Raw genomic sequence first — 12649 nt, forward strand, 5'->3', positions numbered from 1 at the left:
AACATCCAAGAGATTACTGCTTGTGCTCTCTTCAAGGATTTTTATGATTTCAGGTCTCACATTTAGGTCTTTAATCCATTTGAGTTTATTTTTGTTTAAGGGGAGAGCAAGTAGTACAGTTTCATTCTTTTGCATGGTGCTGTCCAGTTTTTCCAGCACCATTTGTTGAAGAGACTGTCTTTCCCATTGGATATTCTTTCCTGCTTTGTTGAAGATTAATTGACTGTATAATTGTGTTTATTTCTAGGTTTTCTGTTCTATTCCATTGATCTATGTGTCTATTTTTTTGCCAGCACCAAACTGTTTTAATTACTACCACTCTGTAATATAACTTGAAATGTGGAATTGTGATACCTCCAGTTTAGTTTTTCTTTTCAAGATTGTTTTAGCTATTTGAGGTCTTTTGTGGGCTCCATACAAATTTTAGGATTGTTTGTTCTAGTTCTGTGAAAAATGCTGTTGGTATTTTGATACAGATTGCATCAAATTTGTAGATTGCTTTGAGTAGTATAGACATTTTAACAGTATTAGTTCTTCCAACACATGAGCATGGAATGTCTTTCCATTTCTTTGCATTATCTTTAATTCCTTTCATCAATGCTTTATAGTTTTCACGGTATATTTTACTGTTTTTGGTGCAATTATAAATGGGATTGTTTTCTTAATTTCACTTTCTGCTGCTTCATCATTAGTGTATAGGAATGCAACAGATTTCTGTACATTGATTTTCTATCCTGCGACTTTACTGAATTAATTTGTCAATTCTAGTATTCTCCCATTTTGTGAACTGCTCCAACACTTCCTCTCCCTTAATCGCATTTATCACATTTCTAATCAACCACCACCTACTCTGCTCTAAGCTCCCCCCCAAATCCTAACCCATAAAAGCGCACTTATATCTGTATAGTCTTCTAAGAGTTTCCACTTGTGTTACACAGGTTTTCTTATTCCTTCAACTAAAATTTACATAGCCTGGGGGCGCCTGGGTAGCTCAGTCGGTTGAGCAACCAACTCCGGCTCAGGCCACGATCTCGTGGTTTGTGTGTTCGAGCCCTGCATCGGACTCCCTGCTGTCAGCCTGTCAGCACAGAGCCCCATTCGGATCCTCCGTCCCCTTCTCTTTACCCCTCCCCTGCTTGTGCTCTCTCAAAAATAAATATTTTTTATAAGTAAATAAATAAATAAAATTTAAATGGCCAGGATGCAAACTCTACACTTTTCACTTTCAATTTACCCTCCCTATGGACCCCTTAAAATAGTGCTGGGCTCAACAGAGAGGCCTCTATAGTGGACTGCTAACTGAATAAATGACTCAGGGATCTACTACATGTATGAAATTCTCAGACATTTTGTTTGCTTACTTGGCAGTGCTGGTGAATTAAGCCTTGTTTTATTCTTGCACTGGACACAAGGTTCCTCCAGACATCAGTTGCAGACCGAAGATGTCCATGAGCTCTAGCTGCTCGCAGACATGCCATCAAAGCTCCCAGAGCCCCTGTACTATTATAAGATCCTAAGGATGGAAAAGATTGTTGCCTCAAAAGCACAATAACACAGACCACTACTGTGCTATATAACAAAACAACTACCACAATTTTCATTTGCAATTAACATTCTATTTCCAGAAAAAAATTGTATTTTAAATTCTAGCGTGAATTAAAGTTCCTATTCTAAGGGCACCTGGGTGGCTCAGTCGGTTAAGCAGCCAACTTCAGCTCAGGTCATGATCTCACGGTTTGTGAGTTCAAGCCCCACGTCATCAGGTTCTGTGCAGATAGCTCAGAGCCTGGAGCCTGCTTCAGATCCTGTGTCTCCCTCTCTCTCTCTGCCCCTCCCCTACTCATGCTCTGTCTCTGTCTCTCTCTCTCTCTCAAAAATAAACATTAAAAAAATGTTAATAAATAAAGTTCCTATTATAAAAGAAACATTATTGAAAGAGATTTAATAGCTCTTGTGTCAATAACTTCAGTAAGCATAATCCCCTTATGTTAACTTAAAGAAATCATTCTTGGGGCGACTTTCAGCCAAAATCAGGAAAAACATTTCAGTGGCCAAATATCATTTCTCTAAAAATAAACACTAACCCTCTGCATATTTTGGAGGTATTCTTCCTCCCTCATAAAAAAGGCAAAAGGAGGATTATAAAGAACCTGGTGCTTGGGGTGTCTGGGTGGCTCAGGCAGATAAGCATCCGACTCTCTTGATTTCAACTCAGGTCATGATCTCATGGTTCATGAGATCAAGCTCTATGTGGGGTTCTATGCTGACAGCACAGACCCTGCTTGGGATCCTCTCTCTCCCTCTCTCTGCCCCTCCCCCACTCACATTGGCTCACGCTGTCTCTTAAAACAAATAAATGAACTAAAAAAAAAAAAAACACCAAAAAACCTAATGCGTTTGGAAGTTAGGATATCAGCCATTACTAACAGGACAGGGGGCTCAACCTCACAAGGTGCAATGATATAAAAATAGAGACTGCCTTATTCCAGAACAGATTCATGAATCTTGAACTTTAGATGGCTTCTCAGAAAGGCGGGAACAATTGTTGTTAAAAACTACAAATAATGAGAAAAAAAACCCAACTACAAATAATGGCTTATTTTTGGGTATAGGAATCAGATTTTTCTAGCTACCTTGTGGTTACTGTTTGAAGTATTGAAAGTTTTCAACTATTTTTAGTTATAAGTTTTCTTAAACTGTGATGCAGGGTACCATATTCCTGCTTTGTTAAACAGAAAATAATAATTTTAAGATTTACATGATAGGGGCTCCTGGACGGCTCAGTCGGTTAAGCATCCGACTTCAGCTCAGGTCATGATCTCACATGATTCACCACCCATGAATTCGAGCCCCACATCGGGCTCTGTGCTGGCAGCTCAGAGCCTGGAGCCTACTTCGGATTCTATGTCTCCCTCTCTCTGTCCCTCCCCAGCTCAATTCCATCTCTCTCTCAAAAATAAATAAACATTAAAAAAATTTTTTTTTTAAGATTTACATGATAAGTCAAGATCCATCATTGACATATTAATTACTGATTTATGCTTTAATGTAGTACTTCCTTCCGGGTTACTGAGTTTCAACGGAATGTTTACCCCTATTCTAATTGACTACAGATGGCTGTTTCTTGAGGTCACACATGTTCTACATATTTTTTTCTCTTTCCCAGAGACAAAAACTTGCTACTGTCAACTTAACCTGTCTTCATCCTTGCCTAAAACAATACTTAATTACTGTTTCAATCACTAGAATAAGGAACTTATATAAAACACTCACTTTTATTCCAGTCTGACAACCTAACAAATAACAACTCAGTAAAATGAGATAAAACTAGTAATAAGGGGGGAGGAGGGGGGGCGGGCAGCGTGGATGGTTCAGTCAGTTAAACATCTGACTCTTGATTTTGGCCCAGATCAGGATCTCACAATTCCTGAGATCGAACCCCGCGTCCGGCTCTGAGTTGACAGTGCAGAGCCTGCTTGGGATCCTCTCTCTCCCTCTCACTCTGCCCCACTCCACTCTCAAAATAAATAAATAAACTAAAAAAAAAAAAAAAAAAAAAAAAAAAAGACTTAAAAAAAAAAACTAGTAATAAAGGGAACCTTATACTCATGACTGAAATCAATCTTTAGCTTATAGAAATGACTTAAGCCAAAAAAATTCTATTCTACTCAGGACAGGAACATTCATTTCAATCTGAAATCTCTATCATTGATGTCCTCTTTTGCAATTTACAGAAGTGGTAATATTGAAATTTGAATATCGTCCACATCTACCGAGGAACCTACCCTTTTTTAACTAGAAATTACTAAAAGAATGGTTCATCTTACCACTTTTAGCATCAGCAGAAGACTGAAGAATCTTTACCATGTAGCTTAAGCTTTCGGGGCTGCAATTCAACAATTTTGGCAAGTAATAATCGATCACGTAAGATTTCTGGTCCAGATTTCCTTCACACAGTATAAAAAGGAGAGGAGAAACCCAAGTCTCATGCCACTCATCAATCCACGTACTGTCAACAGCCTGGGACTTCAAATGACTCTTGTGACTTCTGAACATGGTCTCCAAGAGGTCACTTGCATAAGGTACCAATGACTGGTCTCCCATCACCTCTAAGATTTGTGATGGAATAGTTTTGGCTAGTGCCAAAATATGTCCAATTCCTGTATAATCTACTAAACAACCAAGACACATGTATTTCCCTTTAACATGCCATTCCAGTCGCAAAAGACTCTCTGTCAATTCACAAATGAAACGATCGGCAGCCAAACCTGACGCTTCTGAGTCTGATTTTTCTTTAGTGAGCTGGTGTATTTGGAGAACATTTCTGAATATAATTTTGGTTTGGTGTCTCAAAGCATCCAATGGATGTTCCCAGTGGGTATAGACATATTCCAAAAGTTTCCCAACTATGCTTGAATTCCCATTCAGACTGTCCTTTAGGCTTGGGGAACTTGATTCAAGGACATGTATGGCTGAATTAGTCCAAGATGCCAAAATTCTAGAGAAAAACAATTCCAGGGTTGATTCCTTGATCCTGAAGAAAAATGAGCCATGTTATTATAAACTGACTAATAAAAGAAATTTCATTTTATAACCATTTAAATTTTAAAAATATAAAAGACAAAGAATGACCAGAAAATTCAATCATTATTAAATTTACAACAAAAATTAAAAACAAGGCCAAAATGACTCAAATTTATAAATTAGTCTTTCCACCTTATAGTAATAATCCAGGGGCACCTGGATGGCTCAGTCGGTTAAGCATCCATCTCTTGATTTCAATTCAGGTCATGATCCCAGGGTCGTGGGATCAAGTCCCACGTCGGGCTCCATGCTGAGCATGGAGCCTGCTTAAGATTCTCTCTCTCCCTCTGCCCCTCTTCCCCACTCACACTCTCTCTCTTTCTCTCTCCCTAAAGTAATAATAATAATAATAATAATAATAATAATAAAGAAAAGAAATAATCCAAAAAAGGACTAAGGAAACTTTGGGAATGATAGAAATGTTCATTACTTTATTCTGATGATGGTTTCACAAGTGTTTTAAAACATAGTGAGGTAACCTAGGGCTGGAGAAAGTTAGGGGGAACGGGGTTTCTTTTGAGAGTAATAAAAATATTCCAGAATTGATTGCAGTGATAGTTGTACAACCCTGTGAATCTACTGAAACAAAACTGAATTACACACTTTAAATAAGTGACTTTTACGGTATATAAATTATATCTCAATAGAGCTGTTATACAACACCACAATAAAAAGTGTTTTTTATAATTTAAATAATTTTTATATTATTATATTTATATTATTATTTTAAAAAATTATTTTAGAACATTGTGCTTTTTTTCCTTTACCTACATGTTCACTACTATCAAGCTGTATCTATGGTTTGATATTTCAAGCACACGATCACTTTCAGGCATTATGAAAAAAACACCCAAAAAACCACAAAACACAATCCAGTGAAGTCAAAAAAAAAAAAACCCCACAAAACACAATCCAGTGAAGTCAAAAGAACTGGTTACAATTCTGGCTCAGGTGCTTATTAGCAATACACTCTTAGGTTTTAGCATTTACTTTTCTGACTTCACTTTTTCCACACAACACATCTGATTTCCTATCCTATCTATCAAGACACGTGAAGCTCATACTGAATTACCTATGTTGACGTTGTTCATAAACTCCAAAGCACTATCCATATAAAAATTTTCATAGTTTTTTAAAAATGCTAGCATTAGGGGCACCTGGGCGGCTCAGTCGGTTGAGCGTCCAACTTCGGCTCAGGTCATGATCTCACAGTTTGTGGGTTCAAGCCCCACGTCGGGCTCTGTGCTGACTGCTTGCTCAGAGCCTGGAGCTTGCTTCAGATTCTGTGTCTCCTTCTCTCTCTGCCCCTCCCCCGCTCACACTTTGTCTCACTCTGTTTCTCAAAAATAAATAAAATGTAAAAAAAAAATTTTTTTTAATGCTAGCATTAGAGACTAAACGTTAACATTAGTATTAGAAATGTTCAATACAGGGGCACCTGGGTAAGCCTCTGACTTTGGCTCAGGTCACGATCTCACAGTTGATGAGTTAAAGCCCCACATCAGGCTTTCTGCTGTCAGCACAGAGCCCGCTTCAGATCCTGTCCCCTTCTGTCTCTCTGCTCCTCCCCCTTTCGTGTTCTGTCTCTCAAAAATAAATAAACATTAAAAAAAAAATGTTCAGTACAGGTTCACCTGCCCTAGTAATTTCTGTAACTCTCTCTCATCTCATCTTCTTTCATACCCACTTCATTGCCTACATATATCACCCTTTCAATTCAGGACTATCCTGAGCACTTTGCATTGAACTACTAAGTATGCAGGTTCAGTCACCATCTTTTAAATGTCTGGCAAGCAAAAGAAAATATGAGACAACAGCATGAAAACTCACTGTGAACTCAAGGTGAACAATACATGGACGATATTCAAGAGCAGGGCCTCCCCGCTTGGGCCCATCCTTCCATTCTGCCAGTCCAACATGGTGAGTGTCCCTTGACACAGGAATAAGAGAGTTGACTGCGAGACATCAGCACAACAAAGGCTCCTGCAGCAGTTCAAAAACCAGTCAGGGATGCTGGTACAGTCCACTGAACGGAGAAGCAAACTACTAATCTGGAAAAACATAACAGAGCTAACATGTTACAAAGCCTCTAAAACTGTACAGATATTTCAAGATGCACATCCAAAATTCCCTTTCCCCTGAAACATCCTAGGAAAAATAACTGAACCTAAAGATGAGAAGCCACAAGTGTTAAAGTTATTATTACCAAAAGGGAAAAAATTAAGTCTTAGGATTAAGAATTCTAAGTATGTGAACCATTTTGCTGGTTTGAATGTACTAGTGGAGCAAAACATATCATCCCCTGCAGGTGAATGACCTTAACACCTTTTAGAGGTGATTTGAGAAATCAAATTATTAAATTTTATCCAATGGCAAATACTTTGTGTGATCTCATAGAAGAGTACACATCTATTTTATATAACGTCAGGTAAACAGCTGCTTTGCATAAAGTCAGGTAAACAACTAAAATAAGTTTCTAGATAACAGAGTAAGGGAAGAAAACCCTGATAGTACTAAATATAAGGATTAGCGCACAAACTATCAAATTATATTTTCCATGTAATCAAATTCACCGAAAAATTGACTCTCACATGCTTCCAGTCTAAAGTTCAATATTTGGGTTATTCTTAATGAAAAGGACATACTTATCAAAAAGTTAGGACTTCATGTATGTATATATTAATCCCTGCATAATTTTAATATTATAAATATCTTTTATAACACTGAGAGATGAAACTGAACAAACAGCACTAGAAACATATGAAGAGGCACCCCTAAAAATGTTGATAGTGATTATCTTTAGGAGATGGATTTACAGGTGACTACTCTGGTCTTCTTTCTGCTTTTTCTGCATTTTTGGACTGTCTCTTACTATAAGAGAAAAAGATCATCAGAAAGATTCTACTATGCAGAAAGAAATTTTTAATTCATGTCTTTAAAAATATTTTTAAAACATGTATCTAATTATCAATGAAATATACAATTCTACAAAGGAGATGCACTCACCAAATCAGGAATCTCTTCAGGTGGGTGAAACATAGCCTTAATAAAAAGAATAACAGCTAATCCAGATGTACTCTGAATTGTCTGTAAGAGGTGATCTATTTGGTAAAAAAGTAGAGAGTGTGGATTAAATGACAATGGATATTCTGGTACAGTGGAAAAAGCACACGCTGCAGGGACAGAGTCCTGGGTGCAATTTCTAGCATGACCACATCCTAGGTGAATAGGACTTGGGCAAGTTATTTCACCTCCCAGGGACTCAGCTTTCTCTTCTGTAATATGGGACAATATAACTCCTATCTGACAATTATTTTAAGCTTTAAATGCATAACGAACATAAGACTTTTATGCCCAGCACATAAACACTTAATAAATGTGATTCCTTCCTCTCTCCACTAACACCCACTCTCCCTTCCTCTCCCCACAGCACATCTAGCAGCAATACCGCTCACTCTCTTCCCTGCACTGAGGCCTCTCCAGCCCAACCCCCATGCATTACTCTTTCTTTTCTTTTTTTTTTTTTTTTAATTTTTTAACGTTTATTTATTTTTGAGACAGAGAGAGACAGAGCATGAATGGGGGAGGGGCAGAGAGAGAGGGAGACACAGAATCGGAAGCAGGCTCCAGGCTCTGAGCCATCAGCCCAGAGCCCGATGCGGGGCTCGAACTCACGGACCACGAGATCGTGACCTGAGCTGAAGTCAGACGCTTAACCGACTGAGCCACCCAGGCGCCCCGCATTACTCTTTCTTAAAGTGATTTCGGGGCTTGTGTAAAGAGCCTGCATCAGTGCTAACTGAAAGCTCTGCTATCATTGGCATGTACCCAATGCAACCAATCTTGACTTGCTATTTTCTCTTTGTTTTCTATTAGCCTCTGGTTTGTAATAAAGTTTACCAAATATGGTAAATTATTCAACCGGGGCTAAGACTCAAAAATCCCTACCATAAACTACCTACTAAATATCCACTGTGCCCTTTATCCCTGCTAACAGAACTGTGACTTTGATTGGGGCATCCACGTACTCAGCCAAAGGCAGGACACTTGCTTCCTCAATCTTGCCTGCAAGTAAAGGTAGCCACGTGAGGGTTCAGGCCAATGGGATAGAAGCAGGTACTTGGGAACTTTTGTTTTTCCTGATTAAAGGTAAGGATGCAACTGGCCCTCCTTCCTGCCGTGAACATAGACATAATGTCTGGAGCTACAGCAGTCAAATGGCAACCAGGAGGCAAAAAACGTGAGTAAAAGCCAACATGCTGAAGACGGCAGAGCAGAAAGGCAGAAATGTTTGGGTCCTAGACTGCATACAGTTCGGGATCACCTGCCTCAGAACTTGAAGTTATGTGGGGACGAGGGGAGCCATATTTGCTTAAGTGCCTGAAGTGCCTGAAGTTTGGTTTTCTGTTACTTGCAGCTGAACATTTTACTAATACATGAAATTTTAAAATCCTGGGGAAGAACAGCAATGAAGAGGTCCCATCAATGGTTCAGAAAAGGGGCTACCTCTTATTAAAATCAGGCCTTCTCTGTGTTTTACCCATCCTATAACAAATTCCTCTTTTAAAAAGCAAATATCCGGGGCGCCTGGGTGGCTCTGTCAGTTAAGCGTAGGACTCCGGCTCAGGTCACGATCTCGCGGTTTTTGAGTTCGAGCCCCGCATCGGGCTCTGTGCTTATAGCTCAGAGCCTGGAGCTTGCTTCGGATTCTGTGTCTCCCTCTCTCTCTGACCCTCCCCTGCTCACACTCTGTCTCTCTCTTTCTCTGTCTCTCTCTCACAATAAATAAACATGAAAAAAATTTTAAAAAAACAAATGAAACATCTGAACCAATTCATTAATTTTTTCGTTAATATTCATGCATACATGATCATATAGAATGAGAGATAAAGGTGAAAAAGTAATTTAACTTTTTGTGAACACGATAAGTTTTTTTTTTTTTTTTTGCTAATCTTATTGTAATATAAAACACCCAAAACAAGGGCACAGCTTAATGAATTAACTGAAATGAACACCCTTGTACCTACTGCCCAAAGCAAGAAGCAGTACTCAAGACACCCTGCCCAGAAGGCTCATCCACGTGCCTCATCTCAACCACAATCCCCTTCTCTCACCCTGAGTAGGCATTATTGTGACTTTCACAGTAATGGCTTTCTTCTTTTCAAATGGTTTTATTAATCAAATGTGCATCCCGTCCATTTTTTTAAAAATGTGATGTATTTTTTAAATGTGTTTTAATCTACAGGTGCCCTCTCTACCGCTTTCATTGTATAACAATTTCTCTATTCAAGAACTCTGGCCTTTGACCTGCAACATTTCCCACAATCTAGATGTGGGTTTGTTTAGTCCTGATGCAATTGCACACGTTCTTCTCTCTTCTACAATTACTGTAAACTGGCAGGTGACCTAGAGATTGGTCTCAAGTTCAGTCACTTTGGGAAAAGTATAGGTGGTGAAACCAAGACTAGATCTAAGGGGCATATATTGTCTGGTTGTCTGTTCTGTAAAGTTAGCAGTTGCTGATGCTTAATACCTACGTCAATTCATTGGGGGTTACAAAATAGTGATATTCTACCATTTCATCTTAATTTATTATTTGAAATACTTTTATAAAGACAGACTTCCTCTCATTAGCTATTTGGTTTCCAGTGGCACAGTTCATATAAAGAAAAGCAACATATGAGAGATACAAAGGGGAATGATGAATGGCCCCACAAGGATTACTATCATTACTTGAGGATAATACCTACTGCTGAGGAGAAATGTACAGATTACATTTACCTTTCCAGATTTTCCTTCCAAATTTGGAAATCTATTCTTCTCAAGAATTTTCTTTTGCCACTTAAAGTCTCTGGCTTTTCAACACTAAGACTGTCAGATTTCCTTCTTTACAATACACATACACACATTTAGAAAAGTCCTTCAACATTACCCCTTGGAGAACTGGTACATTTGAAAGAAAAAGCATTAAAACCTCATAATCCAGGGCCTCCCCACTTTAAGGGGCTAGGGGAGAAGTAGTTCTACGTGTCAGTTAAGTATCAAACATTTCATACCATTATTAGCGTAAGCTGAACTCAATTATAATCACCATTTTTACGGTTTTACACTTACCATCAATTAAAAACTTGGTGAAAATACTCAGCAATCCACACATACTTAGCCATGTGGGGGAACTGGAAATCCTCACATGAAGTGTCTGAAAGTCTTGTATTTTCTGTACCAACATCACAGAAACTCTAGTGCCTACCGACAAGTCATTCATCAACTGCGTCTGAACAATATGATTTCCGGCAAATTTTCTATAACGAAGAAGAGACATTATTACAAAAGAAAAGTCACATGAAAATGTCACCATTTCCATCCCTTGATAAAAAACATTCCTCAAGGGGCGCCTGGGTGGCTCAGTCGGTTAAGCGTCCGACTTCAGCTCAGGTCACAATCTCGCGGTCTGCGAGTTCGAGCCCCGCGTTGGGCTCTGGGCTGATGGCTCAGAGCCTGGAGCCTGCTTCCGATTCTGTGTCTCCCTCTCTCTCTGCCCTTCCCCCGTTCATGCTCTGTCTCTCTCTGTCTCAAAAATAAATAAACGTTAAAAAAAAAAATTTTTTTTTTTTAAATTAAAAATAGAATTACCATATGACCCAGTAATTCCACTACTGGGTATTTACCCAAAGAATATGAAAACACTAATTTGAAAAGACATATGCATCCCTATGTTTACTGCAGCATGATTTACGATAGCCAAGATACAGAAACAACCCAAGTGTCCACTGATAGATGAATGGATAAAGAAGATGTGATATATACACATATATACATACACACACACATATGCATACAATGGAAAATTATTCAGCCATAAAAAAGAACGAAATGTTGCCATTTGCAACATGGATAGATCTAGAAGGTATAATGCTAAATAAGGCAGTCAGAGAAAGGCAAATACCATAGCATTTTACTCATATATGGAATTTAAGAAACAAAATAAATGAACAAAGAAAAAAGAGACAAATTTAAAAAGACTATTAACTATAGGGAACAAACAGATGGTTACCAGGGGGGAGGTTGGTGAGGGGAGGGGTGAAATAGGTGAAGGGGATTAAAGACTACACTTATGGTGAGAAGAACTGGGTAATGTATAGAATTGTTGAATCACTCTAATAGCCTGAAACTAATATAACACTGTATGTTAAGTATACTGGAATTAAAATAAAAATTAATTAAAAAAAAAAAAAAGAACAGCACACATATATTACCTCTATTCCCTGCCAGAACCTCAGTAAACCAACCACATAAAAAGACATAAATACACAAGGGCAACAAATAGACAACAAGACAATAACAATAAGCCTTTGGAAGCCACGAAGCAGATAGATAATAACTAACTTAGCAGAATCAACAAAAGTAAATACTAAGCCAGAGAATAATCCCCAAAATGACCTGATTTGCAGCCTCAAAAGGCTAAGAAACTTGGCACCAGGACTCCTTGATGTGGAAATAAATGTAGGGCTGAAAATGAGAAGACGGGCTACAAGTCTGTTGAAGAAGAGTAAGAACCAGCAAACAAGTGGCTTACCTCTGGGGAAGGTAAAGCAACACCAGATTGCAAACAAGCGAATTAGGCAAATATATGAACAATGAATGCCAAACGCCATGACCTCAGCTTTTTTCACTCCCTCAGCAACCAGAAGATTAAGCCAACGGTTTGGTTCCATGGTGAATCCACTACCCATGCAAAAAGACCTAAAGATATTGACATCGGAGGTTTTCCAAAGAAATAGCCTAGCTAAACTAGCCTACAATAAAACCTGCCATCAACCCCACCCATATACACAGTTTCAAATCAACTCTCAGTGCCCCATCCTTAAATATGAGCGCTAGGCTAAAAATCACCAGACTTCTAAAGAAAGCTTCCAGTTTCATATAGTGAAGTGACCGAAAGCATCAAACAGAAAAAAAATAGCAACATAAAAGAACTAGGACTATGCAAAGGTAAGAAAACTATATTTAAAAACAAAACAAAACAAAACCCTATCATTAATATCCCCAGAAAAATAACAGGATG

The 12649-nt window shown here is 38.5% G+C and overlaps 1 protein-coding gene across 6 annotated transcripts in view; it reads right to left on the bottom strand.

Annotated features, from left to right (window-relative positions):
* Positions 1–12649, bottom strand: part of THADA (THADA armadillo repeat containing) — a 324964-nt gene that overhangs the window by 301889 nt on the left and 10426 nt on the right. For 5 of the 6 annotated variants that reach the window (XM_053890646.1, XM_053890645.1, XM_019465008.2 and 2 more), the window contains exons 8-12: positions 10699–10886; positions 7591–7685; positions 6415–6635; positions 3828–4534; positions 1362–1513 (exon numbers count right to left, since the gene is read on the bottom strand). In XM_053890646.1, the coding sequence (XP_053746621.1) occupies positions 1362–1513; positions 3828–4534; positions 6415–6635; positions 7591–7685; positions 10699–10886 (1363 nt within the window). Of the gene's footprint in view, positions 1–1361; positions 1514–3827; positions 4535–6414; positions 6636–7590; positions 7686–10698; positions 10887–12649 lie in introns of those variants that run through there. The other variant, XM_053890648.1, reaches the window with a different exon arrangement.

This window comes from Panthera pardus, unplaced genomic scaffold (genome assembly GCF_024362965.1).
Source record: "Panthera pardus isolate Hobbes unplaced genomic scaffold, ASM2436296v1 HiC_scaffold_25, whole genome shotgun sequence".
NCBI lineage: Eukaryota > Metazoa > Chordata > Mammalia > Carnivora > Felidae > Panthera > Panthera pardus.